General features: G+C 36.2%; 1 protein-coding gene across 6 annotated transcripts in view; it reads left to right on the top strand.

Annotated features, from left to right (window-relative positions):
- The window catches only part of ELF1 (E74 like ETS transcription factor 1), a 107,674-nt gene extending 84,640 nt beyond the window's left edge, over positions 1–23,034 (top strand). For 4 of the 6 annotated variants that reach the window (XM_007186780.2, XM_007186779.2, XM_057532781.1 and 1 more), the window contains 6 exons: positions 3,748–3,855; positions 5,446–5,613; positions 11,095–11,178; positions 11,912–12,104; positions 13,054–13,497; positions 21,028–23,033. In XM_007186780.2, the coding sequence (XP_007186842.2) occupies positions 3,748–3,855; positions 5,446–5,613; positions 11,095–11,178; positions 11,912–12,104; positions 13,054–13,497; positions 21,028–21,622 (1,592 nt within the window). In that variant the 3' untranslated portion in view covers positions 21,623–23,033. Of the gene's footprint in view, positions 1–3,747; positions 3,856–5,445; positions 5,614–11,094; positions 11,179–11,911; positions 12,105–13,053; positions 13,498–21,027 lie in introns of all 6 variants that reach the window. The other 2 variants (XM_057532782.1, XM_057532784.1) reach the window with 2 other exon arrangements.
- The last annotated feature ends 276 nt before the right edge of the window (positions 23,035–23,310 follow it).

The following is a 23,310-nucleotide window of genomic DNA, read 5'->3' as shown; positions in this document are numbered from 1 at the left end:
ATTTTTTTAACGTTTTTATTGGAGTATAATTGCTTTACAATGGTGTGTTAGTTTCTGCTTTATAACAAAGTGAATCAGTTATACATATACATATATCACCGTATCTCTTCCCTCTTGCGTCTCCCTCCCTCCCTATCCCACCCTTCTAGCTGATCACAAAGCACCGAGCTGATCTTGTGCTATGCGACTGCTTCCCACTAGCTATCTATTTTACATTTGGTAGTGTATACATGTACATATATACACTACCACTCTCTCACTTTGTCCCAGCTAACCCTTCCCCCTACCCGTGTCCATTCTCCAGTAGGTCTGCGTTTATTCCCGTCTTGCCCCTAGGTTCTTCATGACCTTTTTTTTTTTTTTTTAGATTCCATATGTATGTGTTAGCATACGGTATTTTTTTTCTCTTTCTGACTTACTTCACTCTGTATGACAGTCTCCAGATCCATCCACATCTCTACAAATGACCCAATTTCGTTCCTTTTTATGGCTGATTAACATTCCATTGTATATACGTACCACATCTTCTTTATCCATTTGACATGACTCTTTTTGAATTATGGTTTTCTCAGGGTATATGCCCAGTAGTGGGATTGCTGGGTCATATATGGTAGTTCTATTTTTAGTTTTCTAAGGAACCTCCATACTGTTCTCCATAGTGGCTGTGTCAGTTTACATTCCCACCAACAGTGTATGAGGGTTCCCTTTTCTCCACATCCTCTCCAGCATTTATTGTTTGTAGATTTTTTGATGATGACCATTCTGACCGGTGAGAGATGATATCGCATTGTAGTTTTGATTTGCATTTCTCTAATTAGTGATGTTGAGCATTCTTTCATGTGTTTGTTGGCAATCTGTATATCTTCTTTGGAGAAATGTCTATTTAGGTCTTCTGCCCATTTTTGGATTGGGTTGTCTTTTTTTGATATTGAGCTGCATGAGCTGCTTGTAAATTTTGGAGATTAATCCTTTGTCAGTTAAGCACTTGTTTTTAATAGAATATATAATTAAAATTTAATTGATTTATTTTTCATTATAATTAGGGGAAGTAGTTTCCTAACGAAGACTCTGAATCTCCTAATGAAGTTTTGTATATCTTGATATGAAAATGAAAAGGACACCTACTTTTAGAATTAAAAACTAGTCAAAAATCTATTCAGGTGCTCTAGAGTGCTTTTTGTAGTAACTCAGAAATGTGAGCACTGGCCTTAAGAGGAAAAGCTTAAAGCCTTTAAAAGAAGACTCCATAAGGGTTAAGTTGCTGTTAGAGAAATCCAGGCTAGATTAAAATCCTTGCCTCTTTTTATGTTGACTATCTTCTTGTTCCTTGTCCTCCCTGTGACCTATAGATACTTGGGTTCAAAGATATTAGCTGAGGGAATGGAGCCCAGAAGGTTGGAATTCTGCAGATACATCTTTCATATCTGGAAGAAGGAGGTTCTGTTCTGGCTTGGCAGGTTGTAGGGACTCCCAGTGTTAGCCAGTATTTTATGGGAGAAAATGTGCTTTGTTGGGAGGTTTTCCTAATTGAGAGGAGCTGACTAGTATATAGTCCGAGATCCAGAACTTCTTTGAAAGCATCATTCAGGAATTGTCTCTGGTCTCTGCTCCTTCAGCAGTCCATGCCTATTGTGGGATTCCTCCCTTGGGGAGGCAGTCAGCCACATTAGTCAATTTGTAAAGCAAATTAATTAATATGCCGTTATTATAATAATCTTTAGCAATTACACATTTTGCTTTCTAATGGTATAGACCGTTATATGAAAATTATATAATTATATAATTAAATGAAAATTATCTCATTTTCTTTAAATGCATAATACTTCTTCTCATGCCCTTGCTTCTACTATTATTCTTGCTTTAATTTCTCTCTCTTCCTCTCAAAGTATTTAAATCCTAGCTATCTTAAATGACTCAGGCTAAACCCATCTCTTCAGGAAGCCTTCCTAACTTACAGTGATATACAGTGCCTGTAGTCAGTCTGCTCTATACCATAAAACTGATCACTTTGTTATTTTCTTAGACAGTATCTAAGTATCCGTTACCAGTAGATAAGGAAAAAGGTCATGTCCTATACTATTGTATATTCCACATTTCCTTGTACAGTTACTTAAGAGTGATAGTCATTCATTATTTTTGCCAGCTGGGGATTTGGAATCAACGAAGAATTTTGTAGATTCTTGGAAATCTTCAGTCTAAAAGAGCGTGTGAACTGTTTAGGAAATATTTAGGATAATAAATGTTATAATATTCTAATGGAAAGTTAAGGTAAATTTCAAAGAACTACAGATTTCTTGGAAATATGGTTATAATCTTAATAATGAAGAGGAAAATGATTTTGTTGCTTCTCTGGATTGAATAGGAATAGGGAGAGGACAGTGTGTAAATGATCACTTTCATTCATTTGATTGAGAAAAAGAACTTTTGCTTCAAGTACTACGTTTATATTTACTTTCTAATGTTTTATAAAATTAAAAGGCTTATATTCATTGAGTTATATACTATCAGTCCAACCCTGAATCTGAAAATCATGATTTTATTTATATATATAAATATATATATATATATATATATATATATATATATATATATATATATATATATATATTCAGGCTTTTAAAAATAATGTGTAATTTTGTCAATATTGAGGGGAAAATATAGCAAGTAAGTACAAGGGATTATGGATGATAAATACCACATTCAGGAAACTTGAATTTATCCCTGAAAAGAGAGCATTGGTAGCTCTTTATTTAGTTTCTTGGTGCTGATCCTAGAACTGAGGGGCTAAAAGCCATCCAGGGAATTCACTGTGCAGCTATTTTGGACATCTCTCTGGGATGCAGAGAAGTGTCGAGTGTCTAGCATGTACTTGGATTAATTTTCATTTGTATTTTAATATTTTTAAAGAACATAAAAAACTACTTGGACTAGGCACAGTTCACAGTAGGGAAATTAGTGTTCTATGTTACACATTAGAGAAGAAAGGTACCAGAATACTATAATTATCGAAGAGTGTTTAGATTCTAATAATGTGACTACGACTAAAACTTTTGGTGACGGTGGCAATTCACTAATTATAGAAGAATGGAAGAAGACTCAGAAATTAACAGAGACTCATATTCATTCCTATGAGTGAACTAAGAGTATTGGAATCAGTGTTAGAGCTGAAAGGGACCTAAAACTATCAACCCAGTTATTTTAAAGTATAGAGTCAACAGAAACAGCACGACCTGCCCAGTGACATCTTAGTTTACTATTCATGTAAATACAAGAATTATCAGAAATGACTAGTGTTTTCCTCCTAGAGTATGAGTTCTATTTTGCTTACTTTTTTACCTCCCAGCGTCTTGCAGAGGTTTTTGGTTGTTTTTGTTGTTATTTTTAATAAAACCCCCACATCTTGCAAAGTTTTAAATGAGAAATATAGTCATTATCAGTATAGATTTTATATGTTGAGACAAACTATGGTTATCAACCAGAGTATTAAGTGATGTATCCTGGTTCAAGAGATGAGAATCTACGCTTTTTAATTAATTAATTAATTTATGTATTTATTTATTTATTTACTTAGGCCACGCCACACGGCTTATGGGATCTTAGGTCCCCTGCCAGGGACTGAACCTGGGCCCCTGGCAGTGAAAGTGCTGAGTCCCAGCCACTGGACCACCAGGGAATTCCTGAATCTGTGCTTTTTAAAAGAACAAATGTCTTGTAGCTAATTCTGTTTTCTCTTTAAATGTATTGTAGTTGAAGCTTCCTGTCATAATGGGGATGAAACAATTGAAACTATCGAGGCTGCTGAAGCACTCCTCAATATGGATTCTCCTGGCCCTATGCTGGACGAAAAGCGCATCAGTGAGTGTTGTGTTATGACTGTTCATGTTTATATGCTTTTTTTTTTTTTTTGAAGTGTAGTTGATTTACAATATTGTGTTAATTTCTGCTGTACAGCAAAGTGATTCCGTAATACATATGTATACATTCTTTTTTGTATTCTTTTCCATTATGGTTTATCATAGGATATTGAATATAGCTCCCTGTGCTATATAGTAGGACCATGTTTATATGCTTTGAAAAGCTCTTCTGCCATCTCTCTCTCAGATGATAAATATCAAGAGACCAGAGACCATGTTTTATATTTTTTTGGTCCCAAGTGCATCTTAAGGTACAGTACCAGTACTAGTTGAGGCACCTTTGCTAAAGTGTTCAGTTAAACAAGATTTTTTTTTTTTTAATTTGGCGAGTGAGGACATTAAGGATAAAAAAGTAATTTAGTTGTCAAATAGCAGATTATGCAGAATTTCTTCTTAACCTCATTGGTGAAGTACTTAGGGCCCAAACTATTATAATTTGGTGATCTTTAGTCAATATTGATCTTTATTGATCAATAAAAATTGATCTTTATTGATCTTTAGTCAGTATTCATCAGTAAATAGGCAAAAATCCATTGAAATGTTTTCTGAGACTTCATGGCATAAAATTCACTGCCACATTTATTGATCTGCTTTTAAATCCATGTTCTCCTTCGGACTTTTCTGACAAGAAAGTAGTCAAACTCATAAAATTAATTATTATTAAATCAATTTAAGATGTTTATTGAATATTTTCTATATGCACAGCAATGTATCAGGCAATAACATGATATAGAAATGAACAGATCTTGTTTCTTTCCTCAAGCTGACAGTTTTCTTTAGAAGATAGTTATTTACGTAAATAACTGTAAAAGCCAAAAATAAAGGCCATGAGAGGGATAGCAGAGTGTTCTGGAAGGAGAGATTTCTCTAGCTGAAAACACCAGAGACAGGCTTTATGGAGGCAATGTTTTGACCTGGGCTGTTAGTAACAAATAAGCTTTTCATGGGTGGAGGAGACAGCAAAGGGCATTCCAGGTAGGCGGAGGGGATTGAACGGAAGACACAGACCTGTAAAAAAAAACAATGAAATGTTTGAGATTCAAAATGCTTTGGTATAGCTGAAGTATAAGCTTCATAATGGTTTGTAGATTGTGGAAGCTCAGAATGGCATGCTGTGGAGTTTGGGTTGTTCCTATCTTTTTTCCCCCTGTAAACTATGGGAAGATATGTCAATTTTATTTTTGTTTCTAATTTTCAGGGTGTAAAGTTTTTATAGAAAAGAATAATATGGTCAGGCCAGACTTAGGTTTTAAAGAAAAACTTTAGCGGCAATGTGAAGAATGGAGAAGAGAGACAAGATAGACTGGGGATAGGAAGTCAGGTAAGGAGGGCATTGAATAGTCCCGTCAAGCCTGGACTGCCTCAGGGTACTTGACTTAGGGCAGAGGAAATAAAAAGCAGGGACTAGATTTCAAAATCTTATTTCTATTTTAATCTTCAAAGAAACAGGAAATATTTTTAATTTATAATATTATAAATTTTGATTTATAATACAAAGTTGATTACAATTAGTTGATTTTATTTCCATTAGATAATAATATATTTAGTTCATCTGAAGATGACATTGTTGTTGCCCCAATCACCCATGTATCCGTCACATTAGATGGGATTCCTGAAGTGATGGAAACTCAGCACGTTCAAGAGACATATGCACACTCACCAGGACGCTCATCACCAGAACAACCTAAGAGAAAGAAAGGTGGGTGGTTAATTTGTTAAGGGAAGACAGTCAACTCTTGATGTGGAATCTAAATATAACTTTTATTCGAGGATATTTCTACCCCAATTAAAACTTATGTGAGAAAAAATTGAAGGTACAAAACAGAGTTATTTCTTCGTATTAGATTCATTTTTAAAGAATTATTTTATACTTTTTTATACATTTAAAATATTTGGTCTATCTCACAGAAAAGGGATTTTCCAACTTTCTAAAGCCTCAATCTTTTATCTAAACTCTTTCATCCAAGCTCAGAAAGAGCTCAGGGGTAAGGGCTGAGGTCAGTTTCCTCCCGCAGAACATAGTTTGAAAACCACCAGCATAGATTCCAATATAGGATTCCAGTGGGAAGAATACAAGTTGGAAATCAGCAGGTAAGTAATTGAAGAGGGAAATGTTAGCATGTGTTAGAGGGAATTTTAAAGTTTTCACAAATTAGGACCATACTTACATTCTAACACTGATACTCTTCCCATTTCATTGCCTTTTGATTCCACTCCAGCTTGTTTAATCTTTTGAGTTTTAATATCTTGGTTGATGGCATCACCAGCCACCACATAACCTAACTTCACATGAAAGTAAGGGAAATTCCAAGAGCCAAAAAATGCAGAGGAAAATAAGAGTGAGCTGACACTGCAGCAGCTCTGAGGGCTGAGAAGGACATGTCAGTCTGGATGTCCAAGGGGCTTGGTTTTATTGCCCACGTAGAGGCAGATGCTTAAGTCTTGGTCCAATGCAAGATGGGGTATTAGACCGAGACCTCAGCATATAATTGGGATCCCTTAGCTATACCCTAAGGGGAAAAACAGTCCACCCTTTGGCACAGACAGATGTTAAGAAGCTTGTATTTCTCAGCTGGGTGGAAAAATTTTTCCTTTGAGAATTCATAATCCTAGGTTTGTCTTAACTTAGGTTTATGATTAGATTTTAAACTGTTACTGACTTTAGGAATTTCTAGCCAAGTAATTACCATAACAATGGCCCCTGGCTGGCAGTAACTTTGGGCACTAGGCGAAGCTCTTGTAAAATTGCTTTGGCACGTCATACGTTTAATCCAGGCTGCACAGTATTTCTTCAAATAAAACCCTGTTGAAGGTGAACTCACATTTCAGTATCACAGAATGCATAAGAAAGATACTTCCTGAATGAGAAGCAGCAGACATAGAAAACCCTAAGGTTAGTTTGCTGAGAACCTCAGATAATAGGATTATCAAATAGAAACTTTCAATGAATATGATTGTAATTATTAATGCAAGGGAATATAAAACATTGTCAAAGAATGAGACTATTAAAAAATACCAGGTGAAACTTCCTCTTCTAGTCAAGATGGAGTAACAGAACCTGACTTGGCAACTATTTTTTGGATATGTCACCAAAAGCACAAGCAACAGAAGCAAAAATTAATAAGTGGGACTACAATAAACTAAAAGACTCTGCACAGCAAAAGAAACAATCAACAACATGAAAATGCAACTTACAGAATGGGAGAAAATATTTGTAAATCATATATCGGATGAGGGGTTAATATCCAAAATATATAAGCAACTCGTATAACTCAATAGCGAAAAAATAATCCAATTAAAGAATGTGCAGAGGACCTGAATAGACGTTTTTCTAAAGAAGACATACAAACAGCCAACAGGTACATGAAAAGATGCTGAATATCACTAATCATCAGGGCAGTGTAATCAAAACCACAGTAAGATACCACCTCACACCTATAGAATGGCTAGAAAAAGTGATAGAAAAGACAAGAGATAGAGTGTTGGTAAAGATACGGAGAAAAGGGAATCTTTCTGCACTGTTGGTGGAAATTTAAATTGGTACAGCCACTGTAGAAAACAGTATGGAGGTTCCGCAAAAAGTTAAAACTAGGAACACCGTATGATTCAGCAATCCCACTTCTTAGGTATATATCCAAAGGAAGTGAAAACAGGATGTTAAAGAGATACCTGCACTCCCATATTCTCTGCGGCATTATTCACAGTAGCCAAGATTTGGAAACAACTAAGTCTTCATCCACAGATGAATGGATAAAGAAGATGTGATATATAAATACACAGAATGGAATATAATTCAGCTGTGAGAAAGAGGGAAATCCTGCCATTTGTGACAGCATGGACAGACCTTGAGGACTTTCTGCTAAGTGAAATAAGTCAGAAAGACAAATACTGTATGCTGTCATTTTATGTGGAGTCTGAAAGAGCCACACTCATAGAAACAGAGAGAAGAATGGTGTTTGTTGCGGGGCGGAGGAAATGGGGAGATGTCAGTCAAAGGGTACAAACTTCCATTTATGTGATGAGTAAGTTCTGGGGACTAATGTACAAGCATGGTGACCATGGAAATTTCTAAGAGAATAGATCTTAAGTGTTCTCAAAAAAGAGGTGATTATTATGTGAAGTGATGGATATGTTAACTAACCCTACTGTGGTAATCATTTTGCAGTATATAAGTATATCAAATCATCATGTTGTGCCCTTTAAACTTACACAATATGTCAATTATATATCAATAAAGCTGGAAAAAAAAACACAACAAAAACAGAACCTGGATTTACCCTCCTGTTTGAAACAGCTAAAACCACAGATAAAATATATGAAGCAATGGTACTAAAGAAAGTGGTGGACATCTGTCAACAAGAGTGATCCCTGGGAAACAGGAAACCAATGAGGTGAGCCCTATGATTACCCCACCTTCCTGCATGGAGGAAATATTTTTGGAAAATAGTTTGGCAGTTCCTTAAAAAACTTAATGTATACTTAACATGTGACCCAGCCATTCTACTACTCAGTATTTACCCAAAAGAAATGAAGCCATACATTTAATAGAAAAACTTATGCATGAATGAAGGTTCTTAGCAGCTGTATTTGCAGTAGCCCAAAACTGGAAACGACCCAAACGTCCATCAGCTGCTGATTGGATAAACAAATTTGTGGTATATCCATACAATGAAAGACCACTCAGCAATGAAATGAAATGTACCATTGATACATAAAACAAAAATGGATGAATTTCAACATAATTATGCTAAGGAAAAGAAGCCAGACTCCCTCCCCCTCTGCCAAAAAAGAAGAGTATGGTTCTGTTTATATAAAATTGTACAAACTGTAAATTAATCTATAATGACAGAAAATATATGAGTGGATTGGGCAGGGTAGGGATAGGTGAGATGTAAGGATTACAAAAGGGCACAAAGCACTTTTGGGGGCGAAGAATATGTTTATTATCTTTGAGTGTAGTGATGGTTTCACAGGTGTATACATATGTCAGAACTTATCAAATTGTAAACTTTAAACATAAGCAGTTTATTGTGTATCAGTTATACCTCAATAAAGCTGTTTTTAGAAAGTGAAAGACTAACATCCTATTTAACGGTGAAAGGCTGATATGATAAGGGACCAAATAGAACACATAATATATGGGTTAAACAGCAAATGAGTCACTGCCTAAGAGAGAATTAGTGAGCTCCAATATAGATCTGATGTAGAATAAAAAATATGAAAGAGAGATGTGAAGATTGCATGAAAAGGTCTACATGTTTAATCAAAGCTCTAGGAGGAGAGAATGTGTAGAGTGAGGAAGAGGCAGTATTCAAAGATAATGACTGAGGAATTTTCCAGAAAGATGTTAATCCCAGCATGGTGAATCCTGAGTAGCATAACTAAAATAGATCCAAGCCTAAATATATTATGGTAAAAATGTGGAACATCAAAGACTACCCTCCACACCCCATCAAAAAAAGAAAAGAAAAAAGAAGAAGAAGAAGAAGAAACAAACCAACCAGGGAGGAGATCTACATTACCTGAAGAGGATTGATTATTGGATTGGCAGCTTACAAACTCTCAATAAAGGCTGGAAGGGCTGGATATGTTCAAAGTACTGAGAAGAAATAACTGTTACCAGAATTTCTCTACCCAACTAATCTGTAATTCATGTGGAGCTGTGTACATCGCCACCGTGAACAGTAAGGAAGATGATGGAGAGGATGGATATTGGGTAGGCTACTGACAGTATCTGCCATGACTAAAACGAGTGGAGGAAAACTGTGGGATAAAGAAAATATTATCTATCAGAGCAAGTCAATAAATAGCACAAAATAAGATGGGAGGAAGGATAAGAGCTAACTGAAGTCTGGCTTCTCCCAATCCTTACTATCATGAACACAGTTAGCTAGAAGTCTCTGTGTCATGCAGAGGTTCTCTGCAGATGTCTGTAATGATGGAAGTTGAGACACCAGGCTCCTAGGGTCTACGTTTATACATCTGGTAGTTTCAAGAGGAACCTGGCCTTAAGAGTAACTTTTTTGACCCTCTTCTCCTTGACTCTTACCTTAACTTCAGAAATGTTTTCCTGGGAATTCCCCAGCAGTCCAGTGGTTAGGACTCCATGCTTTCACTGCACAGGGCCTGGGTTCAACCCCTGGTTGGGGAACCTACAATCCCACAAGCCACGCGGCATGGGCAAAAAACAAAAAAAAACAAAATAAGAAACATTTTCCTATTCAGTTTGTCTTGGGATGTATTGTCACTAACCTTGCGACTTTAGCTCTAGAATTCTGCTTTTCTAAATTATTGCCTATATTATATTACTCCAGCATTCACCCTTATGATCTAAGATCAGAGAGTCAGCTTCAAGAATGTAGGGGTAAATGGTACTAACTAAAGTATCTATTTATGCTTAATCTTCATTGTCTCTCATATACAGGGTAGTAGTCTGTTCAGACAGCATCATCAGCTTAACCTAAATCATAGGCAACGTTGCTGCCGAGTTGTGGTTCTAGATAAGTGGCAAAAAAAGATCACAAACACAGTTTTAGAATAGTTGGTTGACCCAGACTAAGGCTGCACAAAATACAGTTTAACTCTGTTGCATTGGACTTGTTTAGGACTGGATGATGGATAATCATAAAGTAAATTTGTTTGCTGTAAATTGAAAGAAATATAGAAGAATGAGATGTTTAAAAATGCACAAGAAAATAAAAATTGACTATGTGGTTCACAAAAATTCAGCCTCACTTATTTTTTATATCTCTAGAAGTTTTGGGTAGTTTCCAGTATTTGAGAACTAACCAAGAGGCAGACAAACCTGTGTGGCTTACTTTTTGAGCCCAAGTTTTATCAGCATCAAGAAAATTCCCCCAGATTTTAAGAAAGCACTGGCAGTATTGTCACCTCAAAGACAAAATGTAAAGTTTAAACTTAACCTCATTTTTACAAATGAGCCAAAGTATTATTTTCTACGTAAAAGTGTGATCTAACCTAAGTTAATGTCAAATTTTTACTGAAGTTATTTTCCTTTTAATAAATAGCATTTAGGAGACCAATATATGTGTTCCATGTATAAAATATTTGGCACTTGAAATTTAGGATCAATGACAAAACAGCATTTATAAACAGCTAAATTGTCCATTCCCTCTCTCTTTTGAGGGCACATATTTATGTAGAGCCATTGTGATTTCAGGGAGAAAAACTAAACCACCACGACCAGATTCCCCAGCCAGTACACCAAACATATCTGTGAGGAAGAAAAACAGAGATGGGAAGGGTAAGTACTACTACTGTAACTTCCCTATAATACTTACGGGTCAAGTGACATTCAGATTGCTTTAAAATGTCTGCATATTGTAAGTAGAAACCACCAGCTTTTATTGAAATGGATCTTATTGCTGCCACATGCTTATAAGATACGGTTGCCACCTTCTGTAGAAGGACTGGTAATAATGTAGTCCAAGAAATCCATTTAGGAGATTTTCACTTACCTGTCAAAATAATCCATCCTTTCATTTAGTAAAGAGCCTCTTGGAAGAATTCAGCCACGTTAGGTTTTCAGTTCATAGACACTTTATTACATTGTCTTGGAGTTTTAGTATTTTCATAACTGCTGCCCAAATTTGAAGAAAATTATTAAGGCTAATCTGCTGGCTCTTTATATAAAAAGAACAACTATTGAAAGGTTTTGTACAACTCTTTCTCAGTTTCTTCGGCATAATAACGGTTCTTAAAGAGGGTGAAAAAAAAATTGTCTCAAAATGCTTTCTCCCTAAGTCATCACACATCTAATTGGCAGGATTGCTCTGTTCAGACATCTTATACGGGACTAATAAAAAGATCTATGTTAGACCCTAAAAAATTATGACCATTATATCACCAGTACTAACTGAACTGTGTAGTATGTTTGTATAATTATAGATGGAACTTAAGAAGACCTTTAGTTGTGTTTTATTGTGTTCTTTCAAATGAAATTTTGGGCAGTTAAAAAGAAATTGCTTTTGTTTCAGGAAACACAATTTATCTTTGGGAGTTTTTACTGGCACTGCTCCAGGACAAAGCTACTTGTCCTAAATATATCAAGTGGACCCAGCGAGAAAAAGGCATTTTTAAATTGGTAGATTCTAAAGCAGTGTCCCGGTTGTGGGGGAAGCACAAAAACAAGCCTGACATGAATTATGAGACCATGGGAAGAGCCCTCAGGTACGTGAGGCTTCCATAGTTCACTGTGTGACCAGTAGCGGTTCCTAAATACTGAAAAGTAGGTGACTTCTAAAAAGTGCGTGGGTTAAAGAAATGGTGAATTTTATTGTTGAAGGGCTAAAACCACACTTCTTATAGAAATGAGTATGTATTTAAGTTGAAATCTTATTCCAATCTGGGAAAATGTTCTCTTTCCTCCCCCCAAATCTTCGTGCAAACGAGATATTTTATTTATGAAGGGATCAGAAAATGTTAAACTATCATCAGAAATTGTAAATTGACCACAAGGTTCACATGTTTTGAGTCATTAAACTTAAGTTCAGCACAAAGTAACAACTAGTGGTAATGCAGGTACTGAATAAGAGGGTGCATTTTTAAACATGAATCTCAGGTATGATGTGTAATATATTGTGTTGGAATAAATTAATGCTTCGAGCATAATATTAGCCATTGTGAAAATGTTGAACAAATGTATCACTTAAACCCACTTTTAGTTTGTTTTTCTTGTGATCATGTCATTTAGTCTTCAAGATCTGGGTATATTTGAGAAAGATTTATTAGAAATATCAGTGATCTGAGAACTTGGTAACCTTTTTAAACCAGAACTATTTAGTTACAGTTGGCATTTTATTTTTTAACTCACACACTTTTTAGGTCCTTGATTTAATTAAAATAAATGACAGAATTTGAATCATTTCTATTTGTACATCATTAACTTTTATACAGAAAATTGTTTCAGATTTACTGAAGCAAATTTAAACAGGTTAGGGATATTATAATTAAGCTATGGAAGAGAAATAACTACCCTTCATTTAGAGAGTCTTTTCTCACCTGTTTGTTTCCAGCTTTAAACTTTTGTTTATGATTAAGAAATTTTTATTGTGTTGAATATTATTTTAGTTTATGTATAACTGAACACAATATTGATGAAATTGTCTGCTTTGAATAGGTACTATTACCAAAGGGGTATTCTGGCAAAAGTAGAAGGTCAGCGCTTGGTGTATCAGTTTAAGGATATGCCGAAAGACCTTATTTATATAGATGATGAGGATCCAAGTTCCAGCATAGAGTCTTCAGATCCATCACTGTCTTCAACAACCACTTCGAGTAGGAACCAGGCAAGTCGATCCAGAGTATCTTCAGGCCCAGGGATAAAAGGAGGAGCCACTACAGTTCTAAAACCAGGGAATTCTAAAGCTGCAAAACCCAAAGATCCTGTGGAACCTGCACAGCCATCAGAGGTTCTTAGGACAATGCAGTCCACACAGACTCCATACCCTACCCAGCTCTTCCGGACTATTCATGTAGTACAGCCAGTACAAGCTGTTCCAGAAGGAGAAGCAACCAGTAGCATGCAGGATGAAACATTAAATTCTTCCGTTCAGAGTATTAGGTGAGAAAACTAAACTTACTGATGCAGATCGTTGTGCGATGTTTCTGACCAGAGTCGTTGTTAAACGTGTCAGGATTCAGAAGTGAAAATAAAAATTATATAGATGTCAAGCTAGAACTCTTGGTCAACAGATTGTTTCAGCAGCGTTGCATCAGTCCTGTGATCGTATCAATGATTCCTTATTTTTATTTATTTATTTATTTTGTAAAGCACTCTTTTTTTTTTTATAAATTTATTTACTTTATTTCTCTTTGGCTGCGTTGGGTCTTCGTTGCTGCGCGTGGGCTTTCTCTAGTTGCGGGGAGCGGGGGCTACTCCTCGTTGTGGTGCGCGGGCTTCTCACTGTGGTGGCTTCTCTTGTTGCGGAGCGCGGGCTCTGGGTGTGTGGCCTCAGTAGTTGTGGCGCATGGGCTTAGTTGCTCCGCGGCACGTGGGATCTTCCCGGACCAGGGTTCGAACCCGTGTCCCCTGCATTGGCAGGCGGATTCTTAACCACTGCACCACCAGGGAAGACCCTGATTTCCTTACTTTTAAACTTTGACATTACTTGATGTTATTCAATCAATTTAAATCAGTTCTCTATAGCTTTGTGTAACTGAATTGATCCATATAAGAAGGGATCCACATACAAGAAAATCCAGAGAATAGTTTCAGATCTTTTTTCAAACAAAGTTAGAAGCTGTAAAAATTTAACATAAATTTACATATCATGACCCTTTGGAATGCATTGAGTTCTAAGAAATACACATTAGTCCTTGGGAAGATACTATCTTCTCAGATAGTATCCAGAATAGTTCTAAAGTTCAAACAGGTTGGAGGCCAAGAATCGAAGGTCCTCTTTTTCAGGCTTTTAGAGTGGCAGAGCTGGAAGAATAGTTTTGTGGTTTAATCAAATCAAATCTGCCTCATAACCCCAGAAAAGACATGAAACAACAAATTAGACTGCTCTATTGCAGATACTTGGGACTGGTCTTGACTGATTTAGAATGGGGAAAAGGGACGAAGGCAGAAAATTAGATGGACATTTTCAGGTTCTGTTTTTCCATTTCTACTGCCATGAATTTCCAGAACATGAATTATAATAAAATATAGGAGCCCTTCCAGATCCAGTAAAAATGATTCTTTGATTATTTTCATTAGCTGACTTCAATCTTACAGTTGTATATTCTAGAATATAAATGCTGGGTTTTTGTTCAATTGATCTTGAAGTATACATTACCTAGAATCAAAACAGCCTTATAGACGATTCAGTCTTCCTTGTATGGTCGATTTAAACTTTTGACAAGTTTGATTTAAGAGAATTGAATTCGCTTAAATCGTTGACTTGTAAGGAGTAGAAAGATCACATTTTTTCCATCCTAATTAAAGAAGTACTTATTTAGCTCTATATTTTCCTTTTAATGTTTTATTTTCCTCTAAGTTCTGTTGGTTACTTACGGTGACCGAATACCTAATGGAAATCATGTGGTCCCTCGCATTGGTTTCTATGCTCTTTGTCGTCTTATCATTGTATGTATTTGTGTTGATACGAAACATACAGTGGCCACAGCTGGTCACTGGGACTCCCTTCTTGGACTGATTCAGTTGTTTTCTAGCATCTCTAATCAAAGTTTCCTTTTTAGACCTTGAGAATAAAAACAAACCGGAAGAAAAACAACAAGAGCAACAAAAACACATACCTTTAGCTCTGAAAGATAGTAAACTGTGTATTATATTGGATAGTTTATTACTCTGAATGTCAATTTCTGAGTAAGACTCACTGCCAGATATGAAAACATTGTAATTACACTCCCTACCTCTGATTTTCAAACTGTCTTTGGTGTACCTTTCAGAATCTTCATTTCCACAGTCTCAGAGTTCTGTGGACTCTCTGCCTGCTTCCTGTTTCTCCTATTTTTTTCCTCTTGCAACCTACATGTTACCGATGCATATCATTATGTGATGTTTCTGACCAGAGCCATTCTTTGTTTAATGGCTCAAGAGTCAGCATTCGTGATAGTGCCTTCTTGCAGCTTTTGTTAGATCTGTTTTGCACACAGAGTGCAGTCCAATTTCTGTAGCCTTCACTGCCAGCTCTCACTCTACTCATAATTCCTTCCTTGCTCTCCAGCTAAAGCTTACTTCTTGCCTGTACCACGTTCTGGTACATAAACCAGGTGTTTCAGGTGACTTTAATGCCTGTCTCCTGCTATACATTTAAATCTGTAGGAGCTAGATTCTATTCATTGTCCTTTTCCTAGCACCTAACACAGTCTGACATATAACACCCCTTCATATTTATAGAATTTATTTTGAAGTAGTGTATATGATCATTCTTTATCTCCTTTTAGAATAATGAGTTCTCTAAGTGGACTACTTATAAAATGAAGAAATACAAAATTTAACTTTTCAAACTTTAAGACAATTTTTTTCTTTTCTTTTTTCTTTTTTTGACCATGCTGTGCGGCTTGTGGGAGGGATCTTAGTTCCCTGACCAGGGATTGAACCCGAGCCCATGGCAGTGAAAGCTCCGAGAACTAACCACTGGACTGGCAGGGAATTCCCAAAACACAATTTCTTCTTGTAGAAATTATTATGTATTTATATGAATGTACGTATGTATCCACATACATTCTTTATTTTTTTTATATAAATTTATTTTATTTATTTATTTTTGGCTGCGTTGGGTCTTCGCTGTTGCACGTGGGCCTTCTCCAGTTGCAGCGAGCGGGGGCTACTCTTCCTTGTGGTGCACGGGCCTCTCATCGCAGAGGCACCCCCCATTGCAGAGCACGGGCTCCTGGTGCGCGGGCCTCAGTAGTTGTGGCTGGCGGGCTCTAGAGTGAATGCAGGCTCAGCAGCTGTGGCGCACAGACCCAGTTGCTCCACAGCATGTGGGGATCCTCCCGGACCGGGGCTCGAACCCGTGTCCTCTGCATTGGCAGGAGGATTCCTAACCACTATGCCACTGTGGAAGCCCCACACACATTCTTAATCATTCATTTGACTTTAAAATAAAATTCTTCTCTCATTTGGTTATATTTTATTTTCCTCCCCCAAACCCTACTAATTTTCACTGTAATTATCCCAACTTTTAACTATGAGAAATTTCAAAATATGGGAAGGTTGAAATAGTACACTGAACACCTATACCATCCACCTGGATTCACAGTTGATAGCATTTTGCCTTATGTGTTCTCTCTCTATATTTATTTATACCCTTTTTTTCCTGTTTGGCTATTTGTCAAGTCAGTTGACATCACCATGACATTTCACCCTTAAATACTTCAGTGTACACTCTTTAAGAATAGAGACATCCTGGGACTTCCCTGGTGGTCCAGTGGTTAAGACTCTACGCTCCCAATGCAGGGGGCCCCAGGTTCGATCCCTGGTCAGGGAACTAGATCCCACATGCATGCTGCAACTGAAGGGTCCTATGAGCCGCAACTAAGACCCAGGGTAGCCAAATAAATAAATTAATTAAAAAAAAAATAGAGACATCCTAAATAATCATATTATCACTACTAAGAAAAGTAACAGAAATTTGGCTATATCTTTCTTGACTACTTTTTAATAAAATCAAAGACCTTTGAAATATTTTTTCTATAGTTGAGGGAAGGTCAAATACTTATGACTGAAATTTAGATTAATTATTAAATTAATATACAGCAAGAGCTGATACTTTCAAAGAACTCTCTATATTTCATACACTTTACATATATTAATGTATAGAAAATCCTTATTGCTCAGTGAGGTGTAGGTAATATTCCTGTTTTACAGTTGAGGAAACAGAGGCAAGGAGAGGCCACGGAGCCTGGTCACTTCTAGTGACTGGTGGAGATAGTGTTTTAATGCAAGCAGTTTAGTCTAAAGCAGTGAACTTAATGATTTGCCATACTGTCAGTTAATTCACATAAGCACATGAATTATCACTTATTTACAATGAAGTAGCAACATATTTTTTCTCAATTTTTTCCTTTGCTCTTTTTTTTTTTTTAAGAAATTCACGTTCTTTTATTTATTTATTTATGACTGTGTTGAGTCTTCGTTTCTGTGCGAGGGCTTATCTCCAGTTGCGGCGAGTGGGGACCACTCTTCATCGCGGTGCGCGGGCCTCTCACTGTCGCGGCCTCTCTTGTTGCGGAGCACAGGCTCCAGACGCGCAGGCTCAGTAATTGTGGCTCACGGGCACAGTTGCTCCGTGGCATGTGGGATCTTCCCAGACCGGGGCTCGAACCGGTGTCCCCTGCATTGGCAGGCAGATTCTCAACCACTGCGCCACCAGGGAAGCCCCTGCTCTTTTCTTTTTATCTCACATAATTGCACATAGAATTATCGCTCAGTATCCTCAGGGGATTGGTTCCAGAACCCGCTTTGGAGTCCAAAACCTGAGGGTGCTCATGCCCCTTATGTAAAATGGCATAGTATATGCATATAAGCTCCATACACCCTCCATATACTTTAAATCATCTCTAGATTACTTATAATACCTAAGTATTATAAGTAACTGCTATGTAAATAGTTGCCAGCATGTGGCAAATTCAAGTTTTGTGGTTTGGAACTTTCTGGAAATTTTTTTGGGGGGGCGTGGATATTTTCCAACAGAGAGGTTGGTGGAATCTGCGGATGTGGAGACTGTGGATATGGAAGGCCAGCTATATCTATATTGAAATTGATTAAACTTTTCTTAATTGATTTAGGGTATATATGCTCAGTTTTACAAATTTTAACTTTGGCTTCACAAAAATAAACCTCTGGTAAAATATTTTCATAAATTGTTCCTTGGTAAACCTGCAAGTCCATATACCAATCCAGTATAACTTATTTCTCTATAATGTTTATCCAAGTACTAATAGTTTGTCTTAGGGTCTTTTAAATAAGTTAGCCTCTAAAAATGTATAATGTATACATTATACATTTTAAAGCAGTGTAATGGAGTAGGAAGAATGTGGGCATAACCTCGCCCTCCAGCCTTGTCAATTATTAGATGTGATGTTGGATCATATTAACTAACTATTCTGAGTCTGTTTCCTCATCTATAAAATGAAAATGATATTATTTAAGCTTACAGGTGGTTGTAACAATTAAATGACACTTTCTGACATCTGATATTCAGCAAAAGCCAAATATTATATTGTATATCTTTCTTCAGAAAGTTTGAGGAATTTTAAATTACCAATATTGTACCAGTTGGTTACAAGCAGCTTAAACTTTTTAAAAGTAGTTAACTGTAATATAACCTTTGTTATATAATATAACGAGACACAACTGACAGTTTAATCATTAACTAAGAAAAAAATAATTTAAAATTCCTGTGGTTGGGAAAAGGCTGCGTAATATTTAATCCTTTAATCTCTGAATTTTTAGTGAAAATTTATTGTTTTAGAATTTGTTCAAATAAGCTAATATATTTACATTGAAGATATATATCTGCAGATATATATATATATATGTCTCAGTATATATATTTTCTGGCAGATGGCAGTCAGGTGTTATTTTCTGGCAGATGGCAGTCAGGTGTTCAGGAAAGAGACATCTTTTTCTGACTTGAATGAAAGCATTGAAAGTCTAGTGGTAGCCCTGATGAGCAATATGGAAATTTTCAAAGTACAGTATTGCTCATGCCACATCTGAGAGAGGGAAAGAGGAAGGGGAGGGGTGTGTATTAAAGGTTGTAACTCCCCACAGTTTAAAGATCTAATAGAAAGTATTCATCTTTGGCTGAAGTTATTCAGGACTTCAGAAGTGACAGTATGTTGTAATGGTTAAGCACATAGGCTCTGCATTTGAATGACCCCTTTTCTTATCTAACTGCTCACCTTATGCAAGCTGTTCAACTACTTTGTGCATTAATTTTTTCATATGGAAAATCGGGATAATACTTATAGGGTGGCAAGGCTATACATATTTATAGATACAATCTGTGTGCTTCCTATATGCCAAGTTCTGTTTTATCTATATGTACATGTACATGAACTCTTGGCATGGGAAGCCCTTGGGTCTTTTTTATTTAAAAAATGGTATCTGTCAGCTACCATTTGCAGGCTTAGATTCCACCCAAGGTATCCTGATTCAGGCGGGCAGGGAAGAAGAGGAGGCACAGTGTATTTTGGAAAAGTGCCCTAGTTCCCGAAGTTATTCTGTATCCTTCCAACTCATCCCTGCCTGCCCAATAGTATTAGTACATCTGGCCATACCCTGCCAGCCTATTAAATCTTCATTACCTGACTCATATTCTCTTCTAGCAATGTCCTTCAACAGAGCTGCCGATCTCCTGCTGTAGACTACTCCTCACAGTGGTGACTATGGTGGCAAACTGAACTTGGGAATCAGTATCCTACGTGTATGGGTGGGCTCCAGTTATCGTGCGTCTTTCTGCTTCCTTTGAACTTCTCCTGAGTTGTGCTGAGTCATCTTTCCATCTAGCCCATTTGTCTTCTCCTCCAGAATTTCATTTCTCACATGTGACAGGCCACATAATTGTAACTTGCTAAAATTTACCTGTGATAGTCTCCTGGTAATAATTAACATTTGGTTTATGGGGACTAATCCAGCTCCTAGCCATTTGGAGTAGCAATCATCTCTCTTTTGTAAAATAGCTTTATAGAATTCAGAGGAAGCACAGTTGAGATCCAGATGCTGAGTTTTTTTCAACAGCATTTGTTTTCTATTAACAATTAACAACAACTATAAACTTCACAGCTGTGAACTTTTAAAATTAGATTGACTTATAATATTTATGTACCTCTTTTCTTCAATAAATGGAATTAACAACCTTACATAAACTGGATTTTACGTTAAAGGATTTTATGTTAAAATTGTATCTTTATGACTAAAATTTGTGAAAATTACTTGAGCTGAGAAAACTGCTAAAACACGCCTCTGTTTTTGCCAAGGTTTGGCCTTATTTTTTGTTCTATCTGCCAGCCTAAAGAACCCTCATGAGTTAATTATATTCATGACTTGTTTTATGTAATATGAACCATGAATTATTAAAATTCTTCGGATAATTCTCTCATATACATTTAAGATTGAAGTGTTTTTTATTTTAGTTAATTGAGCGTTTTCTCTATATATATAGAAAAACAGGTTGAAAACAATTTTAATCATGTGAAGTTTGGTAATTTGGTTGGGTATATTGATGACATTACCCCTCAAATATTAAAATGATAGTGAATCCAATATGTTTATTTAAAAGTCCCTAATTTTCTTTCAGGCAGCTTATACATAACTTCCTTGGGAAACATTTTGATATCCTCCTCCCCCAACAAAATTGCTTCCCCATTTGTGTTAATATAGCACTTCGTATAGACTTTTTTTTTTTTCCACCAGATGGTATCATAGTTAATGGACTGAGAGTTTTGTGTTGGGATTTCTGTATGTAGAGTGTTTAATGCAGGGTCTGGCACAATGTTTATGTTGTGTTGAAAATATGGGAAGGAGCATTTGAAATGAATAACTCATGTTTTGTCAAAGTGAGTTGTCAAATGTTAAGTTTTAAACAATGTAGAATATGCTAATTTCCTCACTTTTATTTCATAATCTCAATAGGACTATACAGGCTCCAGCCCAAGTTCCTGTGGTCGTATCTCCTGGGAATCAGCATTTGCACACAGTAACACTTCAGACAGTGCCAATCACAACAGTTATAGCCAGCACAGATCCATCATCAGGTGCTGGATCTCAGAAATTTATCTTACAAGCCATTCCATCATCACAGCCCATGACAGTACTGAAAGAAAATGTTGTGCTCCAGTCGCAGAAGCCGGGCTCTCCTCCTTCCATTGTCCTGAGTCCTGCCCATGTACAGCAGGTTCTTACTAGCAATGTTCAGTCCATTTGCAATGGAACCGTCAGCGTGGCTTCGTCTCCGTCCTTCAGCGCTACCACACCTGTGGTGACCTTTTCTCCTCGCAATTCACAACTGGTTACTCACCCACCTGGCACTGTAATCACTTCAGTTATCAAAGCTCAAGAAACAAAAACTCATATACAGGAAGCAGAGAAAAAGGAGGTTGAAGATAATTTGAAAGAAGGCACTGGGGAAACTGAGCAGCAGTCACAGCCTTATGTGATGGTGGTATCCAATGGATTTACCTCTCAGGTGGCTATAAAAAAGGAACTGCTGGAACCCAACTCTTTCTAAGTAATATACCAAAGGAATTACGGATGGTGGTTTTTTAATTGAACATTTTCAGTTGTATGCAAACTATTGATTGATTCTAAGGTAAATTCTCCAAATGTTCCTAATTTTATAGTTACTTGTTAAAAATAATAACTTAGAGTTAATTTTGACTTTGTTAGATGAGGGAGGAAAACCCAAGTGTTTCTTTTTGCTCTTCAGATGTTTCAGAATTCAATTGTGAAGGAACAGGCGTTTTATACTATGAAGACATTCTTTTGAGATTTTTTTCAATGGCTATATCATAAGCATTTTTAAAGTTTCTTTTTAAATTTTACGTCATAGTAGCTTTTCTGATTCTTTTGTAAATACAGTACTTAAATATGACATCAGGAAATTTATATAGGAGCTATTTTCATTCCACTTGTATAGGTTAAGTCTTGACTCTTTCAAATGCAAGACACCTATTTTATGCCTTGTTAAAATTATGATTTCACTTAGATCGACTTTAGTTTGTTGCACTGTATATTGAACTATGACTATGTAAAATATAACATTAAAAATCGAAATGTGCCCATGATATGGTTGAACCTGTTTCAGAAGCAGGATAATATAAAAGCGTCAGCCTAAGAGTGGCTCTCCTACTAACTAGTTTTGTAACCTTGGGCAAGCCACTTGATCTTTCTGGGCATCATAAGAGGAGGGGTGTATTGGATTAGATTAGATGATCTCCAATTTCCTATCTAGTTCTAAATTTTATGATTCTAACCCCTATGTTTTAAGCTTATCTCCTAATGTAAATATAGCTAAAATATTGCAGAAAAATTAATGACCCTACAAAATTCATTTTTCTATTACCTGTTAAGATTTGCTCTGAACCTGAATTCCTCCTAAATACTTTGTTCATTAACTCTTTAGGCCACTGTGCACTGTGGTCCACTAGTAAAAAACTTATGTTGCTGAGTGCTAAATGATATACTGCTATTCTGAAAGAGTCAGGGCTCTTTAAGGCCCCAGAAAGCAACCAAGCCTTGGGCTAATCTGGCTGAGTAGTCAGTTGCTATAAAAGCATAATTGCTTTATATTTTGGATCATTTTTTTTATTGAGAGTGGGGGGAGGGGGAATTGCATACAAAGATATACATTATATATCCCAGTTTCTGAAATCAAATAGTTTTTAGATTACTTTTTCAACTGTAAATAATGTACATTTAATTTCACAAGAAAAATTGTTTTCTGCAAATTTTCTAGTATAGCAAAAAGAAATTTTTGTAGATGAAAGAATCATTATGTTTAGAGGTCTAATGTTATATGTTTTCATGTTACAGAGTGAATTTGTATTTAAACAAAAATTTAAATTTTGGAATCCTCTAAACGTTTTTGTATCTTTAATTGGTTTATTATTAAATAAATCATGTAAAAATTCTGTGTTTTTGTTTTCAAGAAAATGTTCCTTAAGAACAAGTATACAGACAATGTTGCTAGTATTACAGTGTTATTAAACGTTTATATAACAGCCTCCATTAGATTAGAATTGCAGAATGTCATCCTCTCATTTTTCCTTTCTACCATGCCAAATGGCAGTTTCCAGACACGACATAATGGATTACGAAGCTCCAAAAATTAGAAAATAAAATGTTCCCAGCAGTAATATTAAACACACTCTAAAAAACAAGTTTTCTAATTAGAAATTAGATCAGTTAATTGTTCAA

The sequence above is a fragment of the Balaenoptera acutorostrata genome, chromosome 18 (genome assembly GCF_949987535.1).
Source record: "Balaenoptera acutorostrata chromosome 18, mBalAcu1.1, whole genome shotgun sequence".
Taxonomy (NCBI): Eukaryota; Metazoa; Chordata; class Mammalia; order Artiodactyla; family Balaenopteridae; genus Balaenoptera; species Balaenoptera acutorostrata.
The sequence above is the reverse complement of the archived record's forward strand: the minus strand, read 5'-3'. Positions and strand labels throughout refer to the sequence as shown.